Source organism: Eptesicus fuscus, chromosome 17 (genome assembly GCF_027574615.1).
Source record: "Eptesicus fuscus isolate TK198812 chromosome 17, DD_ASM_mEF_20220401, whole genome shotgun sequence".
Taxonomy (NCBI): domain Eukaryota; kingdom Metazoa; phylum Chordata; class Mammalia; order Chiroptera; family Vespertilionidae; genus Eptesicus; species Eptesicus fuscus.
Genome location: NC_072489.1, coordinates 61053671 through 61080478, shown reverse-complemented (window position 1 = coordinate 61080478; position 26808 = coordinate 61053671). Strand labels below are relative to the sequence as shown.

Sequence of the window (26808 nt, the reverse complement as noted above, 5' to 3'; positions counted from 1 at the left end):
CTGCCAACAGCCCAGCCGTGTTAAGCGTGGCTCAGTGTTAAGCGTCGACCTGTGAACCAAGAGGTCACAGTTCAATTCCCGGTCAGGGCACATTGATCTCTCTCTCTCTCTCTCTCTCTCTCTCTCTCTCTCTCTCTCCCCCCTCCTCTCTGAAATCAGTAAAAAAATATTTTTAAAAAATAAGAAATAGAGATGAGCCTCGAGACCATCTGCACCACAGCCTGGCATCGGGCCCGCCCTGCCCCCCCGCCCGCCCCACAGTGCCCTCCCGCCCCCCGGGGGCAGAGTTGTGAACTGGTGGAGATACACAGGGCGTCCTAGACGTCTGGTAGCGCGCCCCGCCCTCGGAAAGACTGAGCGGCCGGCCCGGTGGCATTTAACCGAGAAAAGGGGGAACGTCTGGCCGCAGCCAGGACGCCAGGGACGGCCGGGCACGAGAAAACACACGCGGGGCGGGAACAGACATCGGGAACATTGCGTGCCGGTGTCTAGACGCACACGTTCGGGGAAACATGACCGATGTGGAAGCCGGGGCCTGCTCCCGGGCCCTCCCCCTGCTGTCTGCACGGCCCGCCCGCCCGCCCGGGGCTCTCGGGTGCCAGGTGGCCGGAGCCTCGTGGGCGGGCGGCCAGCAGCGCTGGCATCTGGAGTGGCCGGGCCCACAGCGCCCTGACTCAGGTCTTCCACAGTGAACTCGCCTCGCCCCGCTGATGTCCGGGGCACCTGCTTTATTTGTTATTTTTAAAATATATTTTTATTGATGTCAGAGAGAAAGCGAGAGGGAGAGAGAAACATCCACGATGAGGGAGAATCATCGACCAGCTGCGTCCCACACACTCCCCACCGGGAATCAAACCAGGGACCTCCTGGTTCATAGGCGGATGCTCAACCCCTGAGCCACGCGGCCGGGCCTCAGCCTGGTCGTCGCCTGCAGGCGCTCACCACCAGGGGCTGCTATTCAGCCAAAGGCGGGGGCTTGATCCCAACACTGACCCTCCTCATGCAAACAGAACCAGGCCCTGATTCCGGGGCTCTCACCGCCCGCCCCCCCCCCCCCCGCCCCCCATGTTGCCCCTTCCGTAAGGTCTCAAAGAACCTTCTGGGCTTGAGGCTCTCACCCGGGAGTTCTGCCCAGAGGCACCTCGCCCGCCCGCCGCGGGTGGCGAGTCCTGGCAGCCGTCTTGGTGGGGGCATCATACCCAGTGGCCCTGTGACCTCTGGCCTCCCGCTCACCATCACGGCCCAGACGGTGACCAATGCGGTCCGGTCTGGCCAGGGCCACAGCCCAGGCCCCTGTGGTGGCTGAAAACCAGCCGGAGGCCACGGACAGGGCGCCTGAGCCCAGAATAGCGAGACGGTGGGCGGGGACGCGCCGTCCCGTTAGCCTCACGCCCCGGCTGGCCTTCCCCTCGGTGACCACAGAAGTGGTGGGTGAGAGGGTTGTGATACATTGTTTCTTTTTCTTTTTTAACTTATGTGTTGATTTTACTTTATTTTTAAAAAATATATTTTTATCGATGTCAGAGAGGAAGGGAGAGGGAGAGAGAAGAAGAAACATCCATGATGAGAGAGACTCATGGATCGGCTGCCTCCTGCACGCCCCCCACTGGGGACCGAGCCCACAACCCGGGCCTGTGCCCCGACCGGGAACCGAACCGGGGACCCTGCAGTCCACAGGCGGATGCTCTGTCCACTGAGCCAAACCGGCTAGTGCAACTTATGTATTGATTTTAGAACGAGGGAGAGAGAGAGAGAGAGAGAGAGAGACATCAATTTGTTGCCTCCTGCACGCCCCCCACTGGGGATCGAGCCCGCGACCCGGGCCTGTGCCCTGACCGGGAACCGAACAGAGACGCCGACCACTGCGCACGCCGGCTGGCCCCCGCCGCTCTTTATTCCTCGTTTCTCGGGGCGGCCCCGGGCTGCTGCCGGCCGCGTGAGGGCCCTGGAGCCAGGCCCCCGCCCTGCCCCGTGCCTTAGGGCCGCTGTTCCCTGAGCGCGTGGCCACGTGCCAGGCCCTGGGCTCAGCGGTCGGCTCACGCACGAACGGTCCCAAAGCTGCCCTCCCCCCGGGCTGCCCGCAGGCGCAGGCCTAGACTCCCGTCCCGGACCCGCGCTCCCTCCCGCGCCTCGCAGGCTGGCGTCCGCTCTCCCTGAGACGCCCCCCGCCTCTGTCTGCCCAGCCTGTTTGTGTTCAGTGAGTTCCACCTGCTGAAGACCCTGCTCCTGTGGGTCTACCTGCAAGTGACCCCGCGGCTGCTGACCGTCCCCGCCCACGAGGCCGTGATGGCCTTCTTCAGCAGGTGACGGCGCGCGGCGGCGGGCACAGGGCCTTCTGTGTGCTCAGGGCATTGGGGGGGGGGGGGGGCGGTGATAGCATTTCCATAGCGACCTCCAGGGTGCCGAGCGCGGGCCGGGACGGCGGGAGGCCTGCGCCCCACGATTCCCTGAGAAAGAGAAAGGCGTGTAGGTGTGGGAATAGCGGCGTGATCTCGGGCGTCTGAGAGCGCGCTCCGTGTCCCGTAAAGGAAGAGGCCCCCCTCCCGTGGGGAGAGTCACCGCCCCCACTGCCCCCACCTCAAACTGACACGCGCCTCCATCAGGCCTCGTTTAAGTGAAGAAGAACAAGCCTGTGTAATAAGAGGCTAATCTGCAAATCCACCGAATGGCGGAACGACCGGTCGCTATGATGCGCCCTGACCACCAGGGGGCAGACGCTCAACGCAGCAGCTTTCCCTGGTGCTCAGTGCGCTCCCACAGGGGGAGGCCGCTCAGAGAAAAGCCGGCTCGCGGCTGGCGAGCACAGTGGCGGTGGCGGGAGCCGCTAAGGAGCAGCGAGCAGGCGGGTGGACATCCCTGAGGGCTCCTGGACTGCGAGAGGGCGCAGGCCGGGCAGAGAGACCCCCCACCCCAAGTGCACGCATCGGTGCACCAGGCCTCCCGTTACAGCACAACCAGCACCATCCGGCGATGCTTCCTGAATGCGGGGATTCTGCCGAGCATCGACGAGTCACCGTGTTCAATCTGCACGCTCCTCGGGCTGGCTTTGTTGTTCCCATTCTCCAGACGAGGACACTGAGGGAGCGACGGGCCCTCTTACCAGGGGTCAGACGCGCACAATAAGGGATGGAGTCTGCCTGGCACCCAGAGCCGCCGAGTCCCCAGATGATTTGCTCCCGAGCCGAGCGGCCGGGCCTCCTCTCTGAGCGGGTCGGGCCGGCTCGGGCGGCTCCGGGCACCGTGTCCAGAGGCCCTGAGGCTGCCTCCAGGCGGCGAGTTAGGGAATCACTGCTCCTGTCGCCCGCCGGTGCGTCCCCGCCCCCCTGCCCCCCTGCCTGGGAGAGGCGAGCCACGGGGCAGCCGGGGACCAGCGCCCAGGGACCAGGGTGCGGTGAGCGTGACCTCGGTAGTTACGGGCTCCCTGGGGTCTCCGTGGCCGCTGTCGACACGGAGCGAAGGTGCCCGCGTCCCGAGCTGCTCGGAGGCCCCGGCGCGTGGGGGCTTTTCCGGGAACACCTGGCGCCGTGGCCCCGAGAGCCGCTGTGTCCGCCGCGTCATGTGGGGGAGTCCTGTGCTTTGTTGTTTGTTTGATTTTTATTAATCCTCCCCCGGGGACATTTCCCATTGGCCTTTTTGGGGCGGGAGTGGGAGAGCGGGACAGACAGAGAGGAACGTCCACGTGAGGGAAACACCGACGGGCTGCCTCCCGCACGCGCTCCGACCAGGGCCCGGCCGGGGAGGAGCCTGCCATCGTAGTACACGCCCTTGACCGGAATCGAACCCGGGACCCGTCAGTCCGAAGGCCCACGCTCTGTCCACGGAGCCACCCGGCCAGGCCCATCATGAGCTGTGACCCGATGTCTTCGCCCCACATGCCTAATGGCCCCGAGGCCCGTTCCCGTGATCACGCTCACCAGGAGGCGTGGCCACCGGCTCCGGGTTAGTCTCGGACGGAACCGGCTCAGAACCAGGATGGGAGTGAGTCCCCGCGGCGGCTCACGGCGCTGCAGCCTTGGTGAGAGGCAAGCGGCAGAGAGCCACGGTCGGCAGCCGGCGGCAAACGGGGTTCCTCCAGGAACGTAGGGTGTCCTCCAGGAGTGTGGGGTGTCCTCTGTGAATGTGGGGTGTCCCCTGGGAACATGGGGTGTCCTCTGTGAATGTGGGGTGTCCTCCAGGAACGTGGGGTGTCCTCTGCAGAATGTGGGGTGTCCTCTGTAGAACATGGAGTGTCCTCGGCGTCCTGGGCTGGGGTCCCCCCGGTACCTGCGAGGAAACCCATTCTGTCGCTCTTTTTCCATCGGTCACTCATCTGACCCGCTTCCTGCCCCGTGCTGAGCGCCGGCCGGTGGGGAGTGGGCAGTGTCCGCCCGGCCAGGTGGCCAGGAGCCGCCGCCAGCTTGTCCTCCCTGCGCCCGGGACGTCGGTGTGGGAAGGAAACACACACACACACACCCGGCTCCCACAGCCTGTTCCGGGCAAACACAGAAAGGCGGTCCCGAATTACACGGAACGTTTCCTGTAGGAAAAACACGCAAACAAACGTGTGCGGAGCGGCCGCCGTCGCCCGCGGAGAAGCCGTCTCTCCGCTCGCTGGCAGCCGGGTCCGGGGGCTGCAGACCGACCGCAGCTGCAGGCCGCCCAGGCGGCGCTTGTTCACGCCCCAGAGCGACGTGTTCACGTGTTTTCATTGATCTTTAGAGAGAGAGAGAGAAACATCGGTGATGAGAGAGTCCTGGACCGGCTGCCTCCTGCACGCCCCACACCGGGGGATGGAGCCCGCAACCCGGGCCTGTGCCCTGACCGGGAATCGAACCCCGACCTCCTGGTTCATAGGTCGACGCTCAACCACGGAGCCACACGGGCCGGGTGTAAAAGGACATCTTTAATCAGAGTCTCAAATGCGTACAGAGGAGGGCACAGACCTAAAGTGAAGGCGCGAGCTTCCGTGAAGCGCGCACGGAACCGTGAAGTGCACGGAACCTGTCACAGCCCCGGGGCCAGGAAACGAACTTGACCTGCCACGCAGATGCCTCACCTCGGCCGCCACCCCGCCACACTCGCTCTCACTGAGCCCTGGGCCGCAGTTCTTGTCCGGGGGTTTACTGCTCCCTCTCGGCCCCGGGGAGAGGCTCCGCGTGGGCTCGCACCCGGGACGGGGCCCCTGGAAGCAGCCAGGGAAGCCAGCTTCCACCCAGTCCCCACGCCCAGCGTCCCCCATGCCCAGCGTCCCCCACGCCCACATCCCCGACCCCTGCAGCCGCGTCTCCCCCGCCTGTGCCCGTCGGATCTGCAGCCCGGAGAGCTGGCCGAGGCCTCCTCCAGGGAGTCTTCCCGGGTTGCAGCTGCACAGACTGGCTCTCTCCTCGGAGCTTCTCTCGGCAGCGAGAGCGTGGGCGGGCTGCGTGGGTGAGCACCAGCTGGCGAACCCAGCACCGCTGCCCCACGGACCACCCGAGGGGCCACCCCTGGCACGGAGCCCCGACGTCTCGCGGGGAGCGCTCTGGGATGGGCAGAGGCCGCGTGTCTCCTGTGATTAATGAATGGCATTTGCAGATGTGGCCGCAGCGTCGTCATGACACGGAGCATCCTGGCGTAACCACGCTGCTGATTTCCTTTCCAGAACATTCCTTTAAAAACATCCCATGAGTCACGGCCATGAGGCCCAGCAAAGTGTTTTCTCCCCCAGCGGCTCCGCCAGCCCCGGGCAGGACCGCTCCTGCCTGACCCTGTGTCCTCGCCTTCCGCGTCCCTTCGGGCCCCGCCCAGCACTGCCCGCCCCTCGCCAGCGCGTCCCCGAGCTGAAGGTCGCTTCAAGGTCCCTGAACATCGGTTCCTGTTCCTTCTGGACCTGGCACTCTCCTCCTGTAGCTTCTCGGCGTCCCCCGTTCCCTGGCAGCCCGGGACGCAGCGGCGGCGGCGGCCGTGAGCAGAGGGCGGGGGTGAAGGTCGGGATGCGGAGACCCTGCCCGTTCTGCCTCGGGCAGCAGGCAGGGCCATCGTCATCTTCGTTGCCGGGACGACCTCGGATTGCATCTCCACAGACTTGGCCCCACAGATAACCATGGCAACAGCGGGCAGGACCCTGAGCGTGGGCAAATCAGCGCGGCAGAGCCTGGTCCGTGTGTGGACGTGTGTGCATGTGTGTGCACGTATGTGTGAGCACCAGGGCGGAACCACTGGCGTTCCTGGAAGACACACTGTGGCGCGTGGAGGGATGGGCTGGACCAGTGGTCAGCAAACCGCGGCTCGCGAGCCACGTGCGGCTCTTTGGCCCCTTGAGTGTGGCTCTTCCACAAAATACCACGTGCGGGCGCGCACGTACAGTGCGACTGAAACTCCGTGGCCCATGCGCGGAAGTCGGTTTTCGGCCTGGGCGAGTCTGTTTTGAAGAAGTGGCGTTAGAACACTCAAGGGGCCAAAGAGCCGCATGTGGCTCGCGAGCCGCGGTTTGCCGACCACGGGGCGGGAGGGACAGGGGCCGGGCACGGAGCCAACAGACCCGCGTCCCCACCTCCGCGGGGGGCACAGTCCAGGCCCAGAGGCAGCGGCACCTTCGGTGGGGAAGGCGTGCCAGGAGGGCGGCCGGAGGGGGCCCCCCGATTCATCTGATTTGCTGGGCGGCTTGTCTGCGGTTCCCGGAACGTTTGTCCCGAAAAGTCGGTGCTGACCCCAAAGAGGTCTTTGCACAGACCGTTCAGCGCCAGGGACAGCCGTGCCGCCTTTGATCCACCGACAGCCACGCAGAGGGGTGGCCGCCCGCCGCCCGCCGCCTCCCCTTCACGTGACACGGGGCGGCCATGGATGGAGCAGTGTCTCCCCACCAGGCGGCCGGGAGGGGCCGGTCGGCGCCCGGCTGGGAGGCCTCGGGAGGCCTGGGCAGCTCCCGGCTGGGAGGGCCGGCCCTCGGCAGGGGCACACTGACCCCGGGGCGGGTGGAGGCTCTGAGATTCCAGGGCGTTGGCCGTGGAGGCCACCATTTTCTTCTTCTTCAATATATTGTTATTTGTGGGGCGCGGCCACAGTGTCTGGACAGGGTCAAGCCTCGGACTGACGAGAGGGCACAGTCCTCATGGCCACGTGCACGTCCCAGTGTGGAGGGCAGAGCCTCCCAGCACCATGATAGCCAACAGCTGGAGTTGTGAGCGTGAACCTCTGGTCCGAACACGTGGCCCCACGTGCCTGAGAGACAGAGGCTGCAGGTAAACAAAGCTGGACCAGGTGCATGTAGCTGAGTGGGATCGAAACCCACGAGAATGCTGTGAACATCCTGACCAGCCCTCACTGTGCCTCGTGGCATCGGCTGTAAAATAACGACACGACTGGTCGTCCGTGGCGCTGTCTCCCCATCAGAGAGGGCAGCGTCCCACCCAGACCCAGCTTTCATTCTCTTGTCTGTCGGTCTGTCCTCAATCCGTCACCGCCCCCTCTCAGGGTCACCGAACCTGGCTGAGCTGGCGCGGCACATAAGGCGCCTGGGGCTGAGTATGCCATGGCCGTGCCGGCTCGCCACAGGTCGACGCTCAACCACGGAGCCACGCCGGCCGGGCCGTTTTCTCCCTGTGAGAGGGACCCGGCTCGGCCATGTAGAGGGGGCGGAGATCATGAACCCCACCGAGAGCCAAGCTTGTCGCCAGCCCTTCACCTCCCTCCTCCGACTCCCCAGCCCCCCACGCCTCCCTCCCGGGGCCGCTGGGAGAGGCCAGGGACTCCCAGACGCGATGGAAACTGGCCCCGCCAGGCTGGGGGCCCCTCCAGCGGAGGGACGGATGTGCGGACACGGGGCGGGCGGCTCAGCCTGCCGGGACGGCACCTGATTCATGGAAAATTCACCGGGAAGCGCCTGGGCCGGCACCCGCAGGCTCTGCCTGAGGGAGTGACTCTGCGTCCCCATCCCGCGTCCCCATCCGTGAGAAGTGGCCGTCTGTGAGGCGAGTGGTGTCGCAACCAGGGGGTGGGTGTGCGTCTGTGAGGGTCTCCCCAGCCCAGCCTGTCCTCCAGCCGCAGACGAGCCGGGACTCGAGGTGACTCTGCAGACACCAGTCACCCGCCCGACCTGATCCTTTTTAAAATTTTATTATTTTTTGTTGTTAACCCTTACCCCAGGACCTTTTTTCCATTGATTTGTAGAGTGTGGAAGAGAGGGAGGGACGGGGGGGAGGGGGGGGAGAGAGAGATTGGTTGCCTCCCAAAGGCACCCCGACTGGGGCCAGGGATGGAACCTGCAACCAGGTGTGTGGCCTTGACCTGCCCTTGACCAGGAATTGAACCCGAGAGCCTTCGTGTGAGCCACGCCGGCCAGGGCTGACCCTGCTCCTTTTCGGTTCTGTCTGAAAGCCCGTTGGAAGGGGCTCCACGGGCCGCCCAGTCCAAGGGCGCCGTGCGTGGAGGGGCGTCCGACACCCCAAGTCCAAGTCCCGCTGAGCCGCTGCTCCTGCCCGTAAAGGGGAGCCGCTGAGACCCCCCTCCGTCCGTCCCGGGAGCCTGGGAGGCTCACGGGGAAAAGAGTCTCGAAATCCTCCGTAAAGTGGCGTGTGTTCCCGTCCGTCCCTTAGCAAGTACTGCTGGGCCCCTGCTGTGCGCCCGGCTCAGCGGGAGGCAGAGAGGGGAGCAGCCATCTGTCTCGCTGTCAGGGCTGGGGGCCTTCACAGGGTCATCTCCTACCTCCCCCTCCCCCGGCGCCCCGAGAGCCGGCACCGCCCGCCCGGCTGGGGAAGCCGCTGGGCCCCGCGTGGCTCTGGCTGCCTCGCCGGCTCCGGAGAGCAGCTCTGGGCCTGTTCTGTCACCAGCTCCCCCAAGAAGCCCTGCTTCCTGGACCAGGACATGGAGTGCGGCTTCGCCGAGATCTTCCTCTGCCTGCGTCTGCACGGCATCACCCGAGGTGAGCCCGCGGGCGGGGCCGCGCTAACCACTGAGCCACATGGGTGCAGGCCACGCTCTAACCACTGAGCACCACGGGGGGGCTGTGCTCTAACCACTGAGCCCGCGGGCGGGGCCGCGCTAACCACTGAGCCCGCGGGCGGGGCCGCGCTAACCACTGAGCCCGCGGGCGGGGCCGCGCTAACCACTGAGCCCGCGGGCGGGGCCGCGCTAACCACTGAGCCACATGGGTGCAGGCCACGCTCTAACCACTGAGCACCACGGGGGGGCTGTGCTCTAACCACTGAGCCACACGGGGAGGCTGTGCTCTAACCACTGAGCCACACGGGGGGAGGCCACTCTAACCACTGAGCCCGCAGGGGCGGGGCCGCGCTCTAACCACTGAGCCACATGGGTGCAGGCCACACTCTAACCACTGAGCAACACGGGGAGGCTGTGCTCTAACCACTGAGCACCACGGGGAGGCTGTGCTCTAACCACTGAGCCACACGGGGAGGCTGTGCTCTAACCACTGGGCCACATGGGTGCAGGCCACGCTCTAACCACTGAGCAACACGGGAGGCTGTGCGCTAACCACTGGGCCACATGGGTGCAGGCCACGCTCTAACCACTGAGCCACATGGGGAGGCCGCGCTAACCACTGGGCAACATGGGTGCAGGCCACGCTCTAACCACTGAGCAACACGGGAGGCTGTGCGCTAACCACTGGGCCACATGGGTGCAGGCCACGCTCTAACCACTGAGCAACACGGGAGGCTGTGCGCTAACCACTGGGCCACATGGGTGCAGGCCACGCTCTAACCACTGAGCCACATGGGGAGGCTGTGCTCTAACCACTGAGCCACACGGGGAGGCTGTGCTCTAACCACTGAGCCACACGGGGAGGCTGTGCTCTAACCACTGAGCCACACGGGGAGGCTGTGCTCTAACCACTGAGCCACACGGGAGCGGGGCCGCTCTAACCACTGAGCCACATGGGTGCAGGGCACGCTCTAACCACTGAGCCACACGGGGAGGCTGTGCTCTAACCACTGAGCAACACGGGGAGGCTGTGCTCTAACCACTGAGCCACACGGGGAGGCTGTGCTCTAACCACTGAGCCACACGGGGGGAGGCCACTCTAACCACTGAGCCCGCAGGGGCGGGGCCGCGCTCTAACCACTGAGCCACCGGCCGAGCTTCTGAGGACATGGAGTGCGTTCGTGGGAGGCTGTTGGGGACCTGCCCGCCCGATGGTTCCAAAGGTGTCCGCTGAGATCCCTCGTGGTCACTCCTGAGCCGTGTGAGGCTTTGGGAGAGTCGCTGCGGGGCTCAGTGTACCTGTCTGTACAATGGTCATACGCGGAGCTTCCAGGAAACGTGGAGACGGATGGAGGGGCTGCTGGACGTGGAGCGCAAGCTGCCGAGGCCTCCGAGGGCCATGCCGAGCCCTGCACCCCTTGGGGTGCCCGTTTCAGAGTTTGGGGGGAAACTTGGGCTGCGTGTGGTCCAGACTGGAGCTCCCCAACCTCAGGCTCTGGGCCTGGGGAGGCAGCTGGGACCTGGCAGAGGAGGGAGACACGGGAGTGTGTGTGGGCGGCCCAGCAGGCCACCCAGTGAGAGCTTAGTGTCTGAAAGGGCATTTGAGGACTTTTTTTTCTTTTCTTAAATGTTTTTATTGATTTTTAGAGAGAGAGGAAGAGAGAGAGAGAGAGAGAAGCATCAATGAGAGAGAAACATCATCAACCGACTGCCTGCCCTGCTGGGCATCGAGCCTGCAACCAGGGCCGTGCCCTGACCGGGAATCGAACGGTGACCCCTTGGTTCCTGGGTCGATGCTCGGCCGCTAAGCCACGCCGGCCGGGCTGTGGGTCGTTTTCAAACCACGTCCGGTTGTCCAGATACAGCGCACGCTCTCCCGGCGGGGATGGCGCCCAGGCAGCTTGGTCCAAGTTGCTCCGAGACGCTCCGAAGGCACTATCAGATCTCAGCCCTCCCCTCGCCCGGGCGGGATGGGGGGCGCTTTGGGGAGGTGCTCTGTAAGGCCCCGGGGTCCCGCTCACCCTGTGATTCCGGGCCTGGGGACGGCCTCCGTCTGACTTCCTCCTCCTTTTTCTCTGCGAGTCTCTGATGAGCAGATGCATTCACACGCTCCCTGTGTTCCCTCCAGGCCAGGACCTGAACGTGCTGAGGCACCTGAACTTCTTCCCCGAGTCCTGGCTGATCCGGGTCACCGCCAACCATTACCACGCGGTGAGTCGCTGGCTCCGCCAGAGCAGAGAGCAATTATCCAATTACCGAAATGCATTGCCTTCCGGCTGCTTTCTCTGGAGAAGCATTTTGCATTTGAAAACGCTGGGCCTTTGAGGTCCGGATGGCGGGGCCTCAGCCAGGGGGCGTGGCAGAGCCACAGGGAAGGGGAAGGGGAGGCGGGAGCCGTGCAGCCCAGGTGCTCAGAGCGTCCGTCCTGTTGGCCGGGAGGGAGAGATGGGGCTGAGGCGCGCCAGCCACACCCACCAGACGCCGCATCTCATTTTTTAAAAGTACTTTTTTATTGATTTCAGAGAGGAAGGGAGGGGAAGAGAGATAGAAATATCAATGATGAGAATCATGGATTGGCTGCACGCCCCGCACTGGGGATCAAGCCTGCAACCCGGGGCGTGTGCCCTGACTGGGAATCGAACCCGGGACCCTTCAGTCTGCAGGCCGACGCTCTGTCCACTGAGTCAAACCAGCTAGAGCACCAATGTCACATTATTGAACATTTTATTATTGAAACTTTTCAAGATGCAGAGAAATGGAAAGAAAATACATACCAAATACATACCCTCAGATCCATCATCCACAGATAAGCATTGCTAACACCTTATCAAATTTTATTGCCTTTCACCTTTTTTAAAAATGTTTTTATTGATTTCAGAGAGGAAGATCGAGGGGGAGAGAGAGAGAAACATCAATGATGAGAGAGAATCATGGATCGGCTGCCTCCTGCACGTCCCCCACTGGGGATCGAGCCCCCAATCCCGGCATGTGCCCTGACCGGGAATCGAACCGTGACCTCCTGGTTCATAAGCCGACGCTCAACCCCTGAGCCACACCAGCCGGGCTCACTGACACCATTTTTAATGGCTGCAAGTTCTTCCACCAAAAGGAGACCCTATAGTATAGCCCAGTGGTCGGCAAACTCATTCGTCCACAGAGCCAAATATCAACAGGACAACGATTGAAATTTCTTTGGAGAGCCACATTTTTTAAACTTAAACTTCTTCTAACGCCACTTCTTCAACACAGACTCGCCCAGGCCGTGGTATTTTGTGGAAGAGCCACACTCAAGGGGCCAAAGAGCCGCATGTGGCTCGAGAGCCGCAGTTTGCCGACCACGGGTATAGCCCGTGCCGCGTTGCCATCCCTTCACCGTAGAACATCCACGGTGTTTCTCACGATCCGTGGCTGTTAGAAATGACGGCGTGGCCCACGTATTTGCACCTATGGTTTCTCTTGCTGTACCTGGAGCCATTCTCTCATGGGAGATTCTCAAGAGTGGAAAAGGCTGCATTTTTGTTCTTAAATCCTGTGAACAACCGTGGGGCCCGGTGACTCCCCTCCCCTCAGTGATAGAGGCGTGGGCCCCCTTGGCGCTCGCCCGGCACGTGGGCGAGCTTTCCCCGGACCCCTTCCGTTCACTGAGGAGCGCACAACGGCCTCTCGTTCCCCCGCTTCCTGCCTCGCTGGCGAGGGAGGAGCTGTCCGCGTGGCGTTCCCCCCTCTGTGCATTGTCCCTGCAGACGGCGGCTTCTGATGTGTGTCCAGCCCCGTGTTTGGGATGAAACGGGCCAGTGTTTGAGCTCGAAGGCTGCCCGATTGTCTCCTGAAAACGCAGCTCAGCTCCACAAACAGCCATTGTAACGTGCAAACCTCGGCGCTCAGGCCCCGCCCACAGGAGAGGACCCCCTGGGACGGAGCTGCTCTGAGGCCTAGTTCAGGGCTGGACTCTGACCACAGGGGCGAGGGAGGGGGAGGGAGGGAGGGGGAGGAAGTGTCCACCGCCCTCTTCACGTCCTGCAGGCCCCTCCCACCTCCTTCCTTTCACCCCCTGCCGCCAACGTCGGCCTCCTGAAATCCACTCCCAGCCCAGCCCACAGGGGGAGCTGGCCACGTGGGCCCCGTGGCCCTGGCCCCTGGCTGTGACCATCCTCTGCCTCGGGGTCACGTGTTTCCCCGGTGTGACCCCTCGGGCCGTTTCCTCGCTCTGGTCTTTGTGTTCTCTGAAGGCAGCGAGCCGGTGCCTGGCGCCGAGTAGGTTTTCAGTGAACTCCGTGGACCGGCCCAAGGGCTGAATGCAGGACCCGGACAGAGCTCTTCCCCCCGCAGCGGGGCTGTGAGGACCGGGGAGCTCGTGTGGAGCTGATGTCAGGGCCCGGCCGGCCTGGCTCAGGGGTTGAGTATTGACCTGTGAACCAGGAGGTCACGTTCCATTCCTGCTCAGGGCACATGCCCAGGTTGTTGGCTCGATCCCCAGGCGGCCGATTCATGATTCTCTCTCATTGATGTTTCTCTCTCCCCCTCTCCCTTCCTCTCTGAAATCAATAAATAAAAAAAATGTATCTTTAAAAGGCGATCAGGCCCTGACCGGTTTGGCTCAGTGGATAGAGCGTTGGCCTGCGGACTGAAGGGTCCCTGGTTCGATTCTGGTCAAGGGCATGTACCTTGGTTGTGGGCACATCTCCAATGGGGGGGGGGGTGTGCAGGATGCAGCTGATGGATGTTTCTCTCTCATCGATGTTTCTAACTCTCCCTCTCCCTTCCTCTCTGTAAAAAATCAACAAAATATTAAAATATATTAAAAAAAGAAATTAAAAAAAAAACACAAAACGGCCATCAGGCTGCCGGTAAACTGTGTGTTTCCTTTGCAGATGGAGAGCGGGGGCGACATGGCTTTTGCAAAAGATCTCACCAACCAGGCGGTGCGGTTCGGGCTGCTGTTCTACAAGGTACTGGCGCTGGGCCCGAGCCGGGACCGCCTCCTGGGCTCGGTCAGGGTCATGCAGGATCCCTCTGACGTCTGGTACGAAGCCCAGGGCGGAAGAGGAAGCTGGGGCCCCTCCGCACGCTCACCGCCCCTCGGAAATAAACTTCCCAAGACGGGCCTGGGACGGGCCCTTCAGCAACCCGATGGGCTCGTCACATCTCCCCGAGGTGGCCGCTGTGCCGGGTCCCAGGGATGGGGCGCTCCCTGGGATGCCGGGCTTCCGTCCTAAAACTGGGAAAGGCCTAGGCGGTCTGGGTTAGGGCTCACCCCCTGTCCCCCGACACAGATCCTCTGCTCCGGGAGAGAAACCGCTCCATGCCGGTGTTTAAGGTTTCGAGGGTGAACCTATTTTTTTTTAATATATTTTTATTGACTTTTAGAGAGAGAGGAAGAGAGAGAGAGAAGCATCCATGATGAGAGAGAAACATCATCCATTGGCTGCCTCCTGCACACCCCCTACCGGGGATCGAGCCGGAAACCTGGGCATGTGTCCTGACCGGGCTTGAACCCTGACCTCCTGGTTCATAGGTCAAGGCTCAACCCCTGAGCCACGCCGGCCGGGCTGCCCCCTTGCCTTTGAATGCTGCCGATTCCCCTCGTCACGCTGTCGTCTCCGTCCCCTCTCAGGAGTACACGACGTATTCGGAGATGATCGCCATCTACGGCTTCTTCTTTGCCATGCGGGGCGTCCGGAACAACAGCACCTCCTACAGCTTCTACATGCAGGTGAGGGCGGGCGGCAGGGGGCCCCCGAGACGGCCTGGGGCCCAGCCCACCCACGTCAATAACAGCGGGTCGATCGTTATCAATCGCTGGGAGTCTGGTGCTAATCCCACTCATAGACGCGACGCGTTTGCTTTTTTGCAACAATCTAGGGAGCTCACTATTGGGAGCTCGTGTAACAGGTGCAGCTCTCCAGGCTGAGTGCCTTCTGGTCACATGGCCTCTATTGGCAAAGCTGCGGGGGGGGGGGGGCAGGAGAAGCGGGGGAGGGGGTCGAGGCTCTGGCTGCACATGTGCGTTACGTAGTTCCTCTTCATTTCCTGCACCATGGGCGGTGGTTTGAGGTGGTCACTTGTCTGTGGGGGCAGCAGGAAGTGCCCACAGGGGATCGAGCCCACAACCCGGGCCTGGGCCCTGACGGGAATCAACCCGTGACCTCCTGGTTCATGCGTTGACGTCAGCCACCGAGCCGCGCCGGCCGGGCACCACGTGGGTTTTTAAGTTCTGGCAAAGCGCCATGAGGACCTTCCAAGTCAAGGAGCTTGGTTAGTCCGGGTCGGCCGAAGCCCAGTCCATTGGCTGGTGGTTTGCACGTGGTCAGGGCGCCCAGGAAATGGGATTCTGGGAAATGCCTGCCGGCCGCTCCGCACACTTCGCAGGAGGGCGATGGGCCGGGAGCCGGGGGTCCCAGCGCGAGGCCAGCCGAGTCGGCTCCGCCTGAGGCGACGGCTCTCCTCGCAGAGAATCAGGCCGGCGGACGTGGGGTTCCCCTCCGAGGTCTGCGAGCACGGCCTGGTCAGCCTGCGGCCCGAGCGCCTGGTCAAGTACGAGATCAGGGCGCAGGCGCTGGTGGACGGCCGGTGGCAGGAGTTCGGGACCAAGCCCGTCATGCAGAAGTTCCGGTTCGTCCGGCCGAACTGCAGGAGCCAGGTGAGTGGTCGTTTCTCCTCTCCTTCTCCTTCTCCCTCTTGCTCGCTCTCTCTCTCTCTCTCTAATCAGTTCCATTAAGATATAAATCACTAATGGGATATATATATATATATAATATGTATTGATTTCAGAGAGGACGGGAGAGGGAGAGAAACATCAGTGATGTGAGAGAATCACGGATCGGCTGCCTCCTGCACGCCCCAGACCTGGAAGTAACTGAGGATCGAGCCCACCACCCGGGCCTGTGCCCTGACCGGGGATCGAACCCTGACCTCCTGGTTCATAGGTCGTCGCTCAACCCCTGAGCCACGCCGGCCGGGCATAGACTTAAACATGTTAAGTGTATTTCAAAGGCCTTCGCTAAGTGACTCAAATGAGCAGCCAGAGTTGAGAGCGGAGGCCGCCCCCTCCGGAGGGCGCGTGCCCGTGGCCAAGCCCACTGCCTCTGCGTTGCTTCATCCTGTAGGTCTTGCAAATCCAGACTGCGGGCAGCCCGATCTACGTGAGCTTTTCCTTCATCTTCCCGGCATCTTGACAGCCCCCAGCAGAACCTGCGATGCCTCCTCGCCCTCCGCTCTGCACGGAGGCCAATAAAGTGACGTTGAAGGGACCGCCCTTATCGGCTGACGCTCCGTGAGCAGTGGTCTCGGTAGAACGGGAGCCCGTGGTCTCTGTCTGCTCTTGGCTAAGCTGCGGCGGCGTGTGACCGTGTGAACAACAGGAACGTGTTACCCCCAGGTCTGGGGTCTGGAGGTCCCAGGTCAGATGCTGGCAGGCGCGGCGTGGTGTCTGGGGGGCCCCCTCCGCTCATGCACGGCCAGCTCCTCCCTGGTCCTCATGTGGCCGACCGGGCGGGGCCGCCTGCCAAGGCCCCCTGAGAAGGGCGCTAACCCCACGTGTGAGGGCTCCACCCGTGTGAGCGCCACACCTCCCACAGGCCCGTCCCCTGCTGCCATCACTTTTGGGGTTGGGTTTCACCATGTGGATTCGGGGGGGGAGGGGGGTTACGGTCAGACCATAGCACCCACGTTTGTGTTGTCTGAGGGTGGAAAGCAGTGGAGACGTGAGTCCGTTTGCCATCACCGACCCCCTAAGGCCCCTGGAGCCCAGGCCGACTTTGCATTCTTGGGGCTCTTGGATGGGCTTCCCGGCAGAAACGCCCCCTCCCGCTGGGGGCGCCACCACCCCTGGCTGTGGTCCCCCGCAGCGTGGGCTCACAGGAGCCAGAGGCGGGAAGTGGGGGGAGCAGCTATAGGTGCAGAGTGACTGACTTGCTGACCATTCTGCCACTTTATTTCTAAATTTGTTTTTCAATATTTAATTGGTCTCAGAGAGGCAGGGAGAGGGAGAGAGAGAAATGTCAATGATGAGAGAGAATCATGGATCCGCTGCCTCCCGCACGCCCCCCACTGGGGATCGAGCCCACGATCCGGGCCTGTGCCCTGACCAGGAATTGAACTGTGACCTCCTGGTTCATAGGTCAACACTCAGCCACTGAGCCACATCAGCCAGGCCCGTGGTCGGCAAACTGCGGCTCGCGAGCCACATGCGGCTCTTTGGCCCCTTGAGTGTGGCTCTTCCACAAAATACCACGGCCTGGGCGAGTCTATTTTGAAGAAGTGGCGTTAGAAGAAGTTTAAGTTTAAAAAATGTGGCTCTCAAAAGAAATTTCAATCGTACTGTGGATATCTGGCTCTGTGGACTAATGAGTTTGCCGACCACTGAGCCAGGCCATTCTGCCACTTTGAAAGGAGCCCCGGGGCTCGGAAAAGGTAAGGTGAGAGAGTCTTTCTTCCCACTTTGCCGACTGGTTTCCTGTTGCGGTGGAACCAAGTGCCGCTGTTTAGCGGCGTAGAGCGAGCGACACGTGTTTATCATCACATCCTGGCTGTGGGTCAGGAGGCCAGGCAGCTCGCAAGGACCCTGCTCACGGCCTCACCAGCCCACAGTCGGGCAGCAGGGCCGTGTCCTCCTCTGAGAACGGGGCAGGGGGAGCCGCGTGCAGGCTGGCGGGCTGTGGGCACGTTCCTGGCTGCGGCTGCGGCTGAGGCCCGGCTGCTGACCGGTGTCGGGAGAGCCGTCCAGGTCCTCGCGGCCCGGGGGGTGAGGCCTGAGGATGGGGCTGCGTCCCCTGCACCCCACACACCGGATTGTCTTCCTTACCCAGGACAGAAAACCATCATCATCCCAACCCAAGAGCAAGCCTGTGGCTCTTGCTCACCCTCCCGCGGGTGAGCCACCGGCTAGAAGCCCGAAGTTCCAGCCTCCTCCACGAGGGGGCGAGCTCCGCCTCCAGAAGGGGAGCCAGCACCTCAGGGGCAGGAATCTGCCAGGGAGAGAGCCCCCCGCTCAGCGGTTGAGAGGGAACTTTTGCACATTCCAGGCGAGGCTGGGTCACCCCAGGGTCCACGGTGTGGATGTCACAAATCTCCGAGCTTGGGAAGCATAAGAGAGGAGACATACATTCTCCCACTGACCTTTCACACCCTTCGCACAAGTGGAACTGCCTTAGGCTGGAACTTAAAGCCCACAGCCACGGCCCCAAAGCGGCGGCCGAGTGCTCGTCGGCACGGAGTCTCACGTGCCACCCACACGTCTTCCCCCCCTCCCTCCTCCTCCTCCTCCTCCTCCTCCTCCTCCTCCTCCTCCTTCTCCTCCTTGCAGGAGGGGTTTCCCTGGGGTCCCTCCTGCCTCCTCTCCCCGCCCCCCCACCCCCAGGCTTCAGGGACCACGGAGAGCGCCCGCCCCTCCCCTCCTGGACTGGGCTGCGGGGTCCAGGGCGGGGTGCTTTGGGCAGTTGCTCCTCCCGGTGGGTCCCCCGTGTTTAGGAGGAGTTCACGGAGGGTCTTAGCACGCGTGTGTGCTGAGGACGCGTGCCCGGGGCCATCGGTAGCCCCCCAGGGGCAGGGGGAGCGGCAGGCCGGCTGACCCCGCACACCGTCCCGGGGACGGAGCCCGCAGCCCAGGCGCGGCCCTGACTGGGCGTCGAACTGGCAGCCTTTGTTGTTGTTAATTCTCACCTGAGGTTATTCTTTTCCACTGATGTTTAGAGCGAATGGAAGGAAAGGAGGGAGGGAGAGAGAAACATGGATGTGAGAGAGACGCATGGACTGGCCGCTTCCCATTCGCGCTCCGACTGGGGCCAGAAATCAAACCTGCAGCCCAGGCAGTGCCCTGAGCGGGAACCAAACCTGAGACCCTTCGGGGTGAGGGCGTGGCTCTAACCACTGGGCCACCGCGGCCTGGGCCCACCACGCTCGAGGAGCCCCTCGGAGGCCAAGAGCAATGCTCGTCTGTGGGGACCGGTTTTATTTCGCCCCCATCCACCTCCGAGGGACACGGGGAGCCACAGTGAAAAACAGGTTGACAAAACACGACCCACCGACTGCGCCTGTGCGTGTCATGACAGCGTCAACCTGCTGTCCGCGTCCCTGCCGGGCCCGTGTGGCTCAGGGGTGAGCGTCGGCCTGTGAACCAAGAGGTGGCTGGTTCCACTCCCGGTCAGGGCACCTGCCTGGCTTGCAGGCTCGATCCCCAGTGGGGAGCGTGCAGGAAGCAGCTGATCAATGATGTTTCCCTCTCATCGATGTTTCTCTCTCTCTCCCTCTTCCTTCTTCTCTCTCTAAAAAAAAAAAAAAATGCTGCTGCGTTTCTAACTGTGGCCTCGGTTTTGGCCCACGACCCGCCGCCGCCGGGGGATAGTCAGCGTCTGTGAGCTGGGCCAGTGCGCACACGGGAGCGCGGGGCACGGGGCAACGGGCTGTTTGCCGAAGGCGAGAATCGTGTTCTTTGCTCCTTCGTGTGTGAGGCTGAGCCGATGTGCTAAGCAGTGAGGTCACCAGCCCCCCTGCATCATGGGAAACCGCGCTCCAGGGACGCGTGCAGACACCTGCAGGTTCCGTGTCCTTGCTCTTCGCTCCGATGAGCAGGCTTTGTTTGGTTTACCCACTGGGACCTGTGCTTGCGGGGTCCTGCCGTTAACGTGTGTGTGTGTGTGTGTGTGTGTGTGTGTGTCCATTAAGCTCAGTGCTCGTCTGTGTCCGGGAGACGTGGGGTGGGGGGGGGCGGGGGGCAGGGGAGGAAGCGCAAGGTGGTGAGCTGGCTCCTCTGCGCTCGCGTCCTCCCCCGCGAACGGAGAGCAGCCTGGCGGCCCGGGACAGGGTGGCAGCGGCACAGGGTCTGCCCAGCGGTGCTCCCCTTTGCCCAACGCGTCTGCGTGTCCATCAGCAAAGTCCCTACTTTGTGTTTTTTGTTTGTTTGTTTGTTTTAAATATATTTTATTATTTATTTTTTTACAGAGAGGAAGGGAGAGGGAGAGAGAGCTAGAAACATCGATGAGAGAGAAACATCGATCAGCTGCCTCCTGCACACCCCCTACTGGGGATGTGCCCACAACCAAGGTCCATGCCCTTGACCGGAATCGAACCTGGGACCTTTCAGTCCGCAGGCCGACGCTCTATCCACTGAGCCACACCGGTCAGGGCCCTCCGGCTGGCGTGGCTCAGTGGTTGAGCATCTACCCAGGAACTGGGAGATCGCCGGTTCAATTCCCGGTCAGGGCACAGGCCCGGGTTGTGGGCTCCATCCCCAGTGGGGGGTGTGCAGGAGGCAGCCGATCCATGATTCTCTCTCATCATTAATGTTTCTATCTCTCTCTCCATCTCCCTTCCTCTGAAATCAATAAAACTATATTTTAAAAACAACAGTTTAAGTAAAAATAAAAGCCCCTTCAGCGGCCCCTCTCATTTCTCCAGGACAGAGCCTGAATCCCGTGCGTGGCTTAAAGGCACCTGTCCCCGTCCCTCTGCCTGGGCACCCCCCTCCCCCCCCCGCCGGCTGTCCTGCCCACGGGGAGCCCGCGGCCCACGGGGCTGTGGCGCTGCTTGGCCGTGCTGGCTTCTCCCAGCCGTGAGTCAGGCGCAGCTTTTGTTGTGAGGAGCCGCAGGGGCAGGCCCGCCGCTCCCTGGCTGGCCTCCCACGTCCAAAACAAACAGGCCGGGGGTGGCACGCGGGCACCAGAGTGAAGTGGAGGAGGGCATTTCAGGACACGCAGGAAAGCCTCCAGAGAGCGGCCGGCTTGTGTCAGGACGGGAAGGTGGGCAACCAGGCGCGGGGCGGGTGGGGCAGAGGGCACACGGCTCTGCCGACGGGCGGTGGGCCCCATCCTCACCACCTGCGGGCCGCGGAGGGCTCACCCGGCCAACGAGGAAGCTGACGCTCCCAGCCCTGGAGTGAGGGGCTCCCTGGTGCGAGGGAGGGAGGCGGGCCGGGGCGCAGGCCTGTCTGGCACCAGTAACAGCCCCTCCAAACAGCGCCCTGGGCCAGGGCGGAGGCCACAGAGCGGCGGCCATCTAGTTCTCTGCACAAGCAGAAGTCCTCGACCAGGGGTAGGGCGCCTCGTTCCTGCCAAGGGCCGTGTGGACGTTTATGACATCATCCGCAGGCCCGACAAAACCGTCCCCTGCAGAGGCGGCCGGCTGGATCTGGCCACACATTCCATGCACTCGCCCCGCACGCCGCGGCACGGCCGGACCCCATGAGCGTCATGCACCTGACAGGCCCCTCGGCCGGGCGTTCCCCACCTGTCCGTCACGTAAACAAGGCCGATGGTCCTAGACCAAAAGCTCGAACCGGCAAAGGGCTGTGGACCAGTGACGGGCCTTCCTCCCGAGCACTGCTGCCGGGCCCGGGGGGTGTGGAACCACACGGAGGGCCTTATTCACGGGCTGACGTGAGGACGGGAGACATGGGAGACGTGCAACGAGGCCACCAGCCCCCTCTGAGCTGAGGGCCGAGGAAGCAACAAGAGAAAGGGAAAGGGGAAACCCCCCCCCCCCCCCCCGCCAGTGCCCGCCAACAGGAGAAGAGATGAATGGTGCCAGAAAGAACAGACCATCACAGCACGCCGTGGCCCGGACGCATCTCACAGACGGAGCGCTGGACAGAAGTCAGATCCCGAAGACAGCGTGACGGAGGGGGCGGCTCCACGGACAGAGGTTCAAGGACGGCACCCTGACCTAGGGCGGTGGAATCTGAAGAGCGATGCCGGGGCCGCGGGAAGCCTTTGGGGTGTTAGCGGTGCGCCTGAGCTGGCGGTGGCCACACCTTATGGGGCTTCACATTGAAGACTTGCAGACTTGCCGGCCGGGCGGCCTGGCTCAGGGGTTGAGCATCGACGTATGAACCCGGAGGTCACAGTTCGATTCCTGGTCAGGTCACATGCCCGGTTTGCGGGCTCAATCCCCAGGGATTCTCTCCTCATTGATGTTTCTCTCTCTCTCTCTCCCTTCCTCCCTCTCCCTTCCTCTCTGAAATGGATAAAAAAAAAAAAAAAAAGAGTTGCAGACTTTCCCACGTGTCTTAGCCCTTGGGCTGCTATAACAAAAGGCCACACGCGGGGTAGTTTAGACAGAAACTTACTGCTCACCATCCTGGCGGCTGGGAAGTCCAAGATCAAGGTCCCGGCTGATTCCGTTCCTGGGGAGACCTGCTTCTGGGCTTGCAGACGGCTGCCTTCTGGCTCAGTCTTCCCAGGGTTTGGGGGGAGGGAGGAGCGTGAGCTCTCTGGAGTCTCTTCTTAGAAGGACACTAATCCTCTTGGATTAGGGACCCACCCCATGACCTCACTGAACCCTAATTACCTCCATAAAAGCCTGTCTCCAAGCGCAGTTACATTGGTGGTGGGAATTTTGGGAGGAACACATTCAGTCCATAACACTATTTTCCAGTTTTACTTAAACATGAAAGTTGCCCTAACCGGTTTGGCTCAGTGGATGGAGTGCCGACCTGCGGACTGAAAGGTCCCGGGTTCGATTGTGGTCAAGGGCCACCTACCTCGGTTGCAGGCTCCTCCCCTGCCCCGCCTCGGGGCTCATGCAGGAGGCAACCAATGGATGTGTTTCCTCTCACATCATGTTTCTCTGTCTTTCCCTCTCTTCCACTCTCTCTAAAAGTCAACGGAAAAATATTATTGGGTGAGGATTGGAAGGAAGCAAGGAAGGAAGGGAGGAAGGGAGGAAGGGAGGGAGGGAGGACTCCCAATGATTCTAACAGGCAGCAGGGCCTGAGGCCCCTGGAGTGGTCCTTCCTGAAGAGGTTCTAGGACTTGAACCTGGCAGGGAAGCCAGCTGGGGAGCCTGCACAGCGCAGCCTGCAGTGGGGGAGGCGGTCAGGTCGAAGCTCTGTTTTATGGAGGGAAATCGCGCCCCAGAAGCTGCTGCAGAGGCGGCGCTGAAGCCTCCCTCTGCCCGGGGCCGGTGCCCGGCTCCATCCTCGGGCAGGCTCTGGGCCAGGCCCCTGCGCACCTGCTGCCCTTGGCGGGTCGGGCTCGGCCCCCCTTTCAGCCCCTGGGAGGGATCGGAATGGGCCGGAGGGGCGGGGAGCGGTGAATGGGAGCCGGCGGGAGCCCGGTCCTCACAGCTGCGGGCGGGCCGGGAGGCCGGGCCTGTGCGGTCCGCGGGCGCCCATCGTCGGGCCGCTCGCCTTTTGTTTGGGCCGAAGGGCAGCCAGGACCCGGGGACAAAGGCGGTTTACTGCCGGGCGGGAGGGCCCGTGTTGCCCTCGGAGGGGGAGGGGAGGGGGAGGGGGAAGCCTCCCAGCTTTTAGGTGAAAATACGTTGTTTCTAAAGAGACGGTTGAGCCCAGCCGGTTTGGCTGAGTGGATGGAACGTGGGCCTGCGGACCGAAGGGTCCCAGGTTCGATTCTGGTCCAGGACAGCACCCCCCTTGCAGCCTCCTCTCCGGCCAGGGCCCTGGTCAGGGCTCCAGCAGGAGGTCAGCGTATGGATGTGTTTCTCTTACATGGATGCTTCTCTCTGTCTTTTCCTCTCTCCCTAAAGATCAATGGAAAAATATCCTCGGGTGAGGATTAACAAAACAAACAAAAAGCTGATTGAAAATCAGCAGCGATGGATGGAGGTGAGGGAAGGGTGGTCCGTCAGCACCTCAGGTCCTGGGCACAGTGCTGAGGCCTTCTCCCAGCCCCCGCTCTCCCGGGAGAGTCCCCGGGGGTCCTCCCACCTTAGAGCTCAGATGAAACCTAACTTAGGTCAAGACGGCCCGGGGCCTGGCTCAGGGGTTGAGCGTTGACCTAGGAACCAGGAGGTCAGGGTTCCATTCCCGTCAGGGCACCTGCGGAGTTGCGGGCTGCATCCCCAGTGGGGGGCGTGCAGGAGGCAGCCCCTTCCATGATTCTCTCTCATCATTGATGTTTCTCTCTCTCCTTTCCTCTCTGAAATCAATAAAAATATTTTTATAAATTAGTTCCAGAGGGACAATCCCGGGCAGCCCACCCGTGGCAGTGCCTGAGCCCCGTCCTCCTCTCCTTGGCTGAAGCCGGGCATGTTGGGGGCTGGGCCGACGCCTTCCCACTGCTCAGCCACAAAGCCAGCCCCACGGAGTTCCCTTCCCAGCAGCTTTCATTTTTACTCTGAAAAACAGGGAAGGGCTGTTTCTAACTCTCTGCTGCCCCGTTTCTCCAGGGGACGAACAGGGGAAAGCTGGGTCCAGAGCGTGTGTGGTTCGTGTTTAAGTCATACCTACATGAAACATACGTGTGTGTGTGAGTGTATGGCAGGCACCGGAAGGCAGCCCACCGTGGACTCACTTTCATCTGGAATTCCTACCTTGGCGCCGAGGCCCCTGTGAACCCGCGCAGTTCACCCTGATTGTTAGAAGCTGGGCGAACAGCACCCAGCGATTTGCTGAGGTGACGGGAGGTCTGAGGCCTGATCGGTGAAGCCCTTTCCCTGCCTGCGCCATCCTTAACCTCGACAACGGCCAGCCCGTCTTCCCGGGGAGGCCACGGGGCTGGTCTGCGTGGCCTGGGAGCCCCTCTACCGACCTCCTCGCGGACCTTCTCACTGCCCCCCGTTATCATACTACAGTCCTCTCCCTGCGCTGGAGATGTTTTGCCATATTTAAAAAAAATTTTTTTTAATTGATTTCAGAGAGAGGCAGAGAGAGAGAGAGAGAGAGAAGAGGGAGGGAGAAAGAAACAACCATGCTGAGAGAGAATCATTGATCGGCTGCCTCCTGTAGGCCCCCTAATGGGGATCAAGCCTGCAACTGGGCGTGTTACCCTGACCGGGAACCAAACCGTGACCTCGTGGTTCATAGGTCAACACTCAACCACTGCGCCATGCCAGCCAGGCTGTTCGCCACTTTGGACCATGTGATGTATGTGTAGGCATGTTCGCAGGCACAGGGGTCTCCACCTACACATGTGACGATGAGGCTCACCTTGATGTTTATGCATGGATTTCCCTGAGTAAAGACGAATCCATCCCTTTGTTCCAGGACCCACTGCTGATGTTCCTCGTTTGCTGGCTCCCAATCACGTTCCTTCCCATAAAATCATCCGAGTCGTGGTCCTTTGGCTGAGTCATCGGACCGTGTGTTCCGGTCACAGGAACGGGCTGGGGGGGGGGGGTCAGGTCTGGAGGTGCTCCTCTCCTTGACTTCGGGCTCTGACCCCGTTCCTAACGGGCTGGTGGCATTCATCACCCAACAGGCATTTCTGTTCTGGGCGCTGAGAACAGTGATGAGCAAAACAGAGACCGTGTGTGTGTGTGTGTGTGTGTGGAGTTACACTGGAGTGAGGCGAGCAGAGAGTCAGATAAACGGAGTGTGAGGAGGTGATCGTCGCGAAGGGGAGAGAAAGCGAGCGGGGCAGGGAGACAGGACGCGTCGACGCTGGGCGGGCGGTCAAATATTCGAGGGGCCACGTGCTCAGCACCGTCCTGAGGGACTCCGGCCGGTCACGTGCCCTCTCCACACTCCACGGGGGACGGCCGAGTGAGCTTCAAAGTGCTCCTCTACACACGCGGGGCCTGGCGCTGGGACGGCCGCCACGGTTTAAAGGTCAATGGCAGCCGAAACCGGTGTGGCTCAGTGGATAGAGCGTCGGCCTGTGGACTGAAGGGTCCCAGGTTCGATTCCGGTCAGGGGCATGTACCTTGGTTGCGGGAACATCCCCAGTAGGGGGTGTGCAGGAGGCAGCTGATCGATGTTTCTCTCTCATCGATGTTGCTAGCTCTCTATCCCTCTCCCTTCCTCTCTGTAAAAAATCAATATAATACATTAAAAAAAAAAAATAAAGGTAAATGGCAGCCTGGCCAGTGTGGCTCCGTGGCTGAGGGTCTGCCCAGGAACCAGGAGGTCAACAGTTGCGAGCTGGATCCCCAGCGCGGGGCGTGCAGGAGGCAGCCAATCAATGACTCTCTCTCGTCAGTGACGTTTCTCTGTCTCTCCCTTCCTCTCTGAAATCAACAAAAATATATGTTAAAATAAATGAATAAATAAATGTAAACGGCAGATTCCGGACTTCAGACTCCGCACCATTTTCTTCAGATGACCAGTCTCCGTGGAACATTCCAGAATTCCTCGGCGCTGCCTCTGGGTCCTGAATGTTCTTGGTTGGCTCCCAGGCTGTCATTTCAACAAGGGAATATTCCACGGACTTAAGAAAGCACGGTTACGTAACGAACCTCTCCATCCAAACAAGGCAGGAGGAGAGAGAAGCCCAAAGAGGATTGTTATTTTTTGTTGCTGCATTTATTGGCTGATCCCAAGTCCTCCTCCCAGGAGGCTGTCCCCAAGGCCTGCTTACACTGCAGCCCTAACCCTAACCCTAACCCTAACCCTAGCCCTAATCCTAACCCTAGCCCTAACCCTAACCCTAACCCTAACCCTAACCCCAGCCCTAACCCTAACCCTAACCCTAACCCTAACCCTAGCCCTAGCCCTAACCCTAACCCAACCCTAACCCTAGCCCTAACCCTAACCCTAGCCCTAACCCTAACCCTAACCCTAACCCTAACATTAGCCCTAACCCTAACCCTAACCCTAACCCTAACCCAACCCTAACCCTAGCCCTAACCCTAACCCTAACCCCAACCCTAACCCTAACCCTAACCCTAACCCTAGCCCTAGCCCTAACGCTAACCCTAGCCCTAACCCTAACCCTAACCCTAGCCCTAGCCCTAACGCTAACCCTAACCCTAACCCTAACCCTAACCCTAACCCTATCCCTAACCCTAACCCTAACCCTAACCCTAGCCCTAGCCCTAACCCTAACCCTAACCCTAGCCCTAACCCTAACCCTAACCCTACCCCTAACCCTAACCCTAACCCTAACCCTAGCCCTAGCCCTAACGCTAACCCTAGCCCTAACCCTAACCCTAACCCTAGCCCTAGCCCTAACGCTAACCCTAGCCCTAACCCTAACCCTAACCCTAACCCTAACCCTAGCCCTAACGCTAACCCTAGCC

The 26808-nt window shown here is 61.7% G+C and overlaps 1 protein-coding gene across 1 annotated transcript in view; it reads left to right on the top strand.

Moving 5' to 3' along the window:
* Positions 1 to 16149, top strand: part of BTBD16 (BTB domain containing 16) — a 30472-nt gene extending 14323 nt beyond the window's left edge. The window contains exons 10-16 of the mRNA XM_054728664.1: positions 2184 to 2303; positions 8787 to 8878; positions 11027 to 11109; positions 13770 to 13847; positions 14513 to 14611; positions 15350 to 15538; positions 16005 to 16149. Coding sequence (XP_054584639.1) covers positions 2184 to 2303; positions 8787 to 8878; positions 11027 to 11109; positions 13770 to 13847; positions 14513 to 14611; positions 15350 to 15538; positions 16005 to 16073 — 730 coding nt within the window. The 3' untranslated portion in view covers positions 16074 to 16149. The remainder of the gene's footprint in view (positions 1 to 2183; positions 2304 to 8786; positions 8879 to 11026; positions 11110 to 13769; positions 13848 to 14512; positions 14612 to 15349; positions 15539 to 16004) is intronic.
* The last annotated feature ends 10659 nt before the right edge of the window (positions 16150 to 26808 follow it).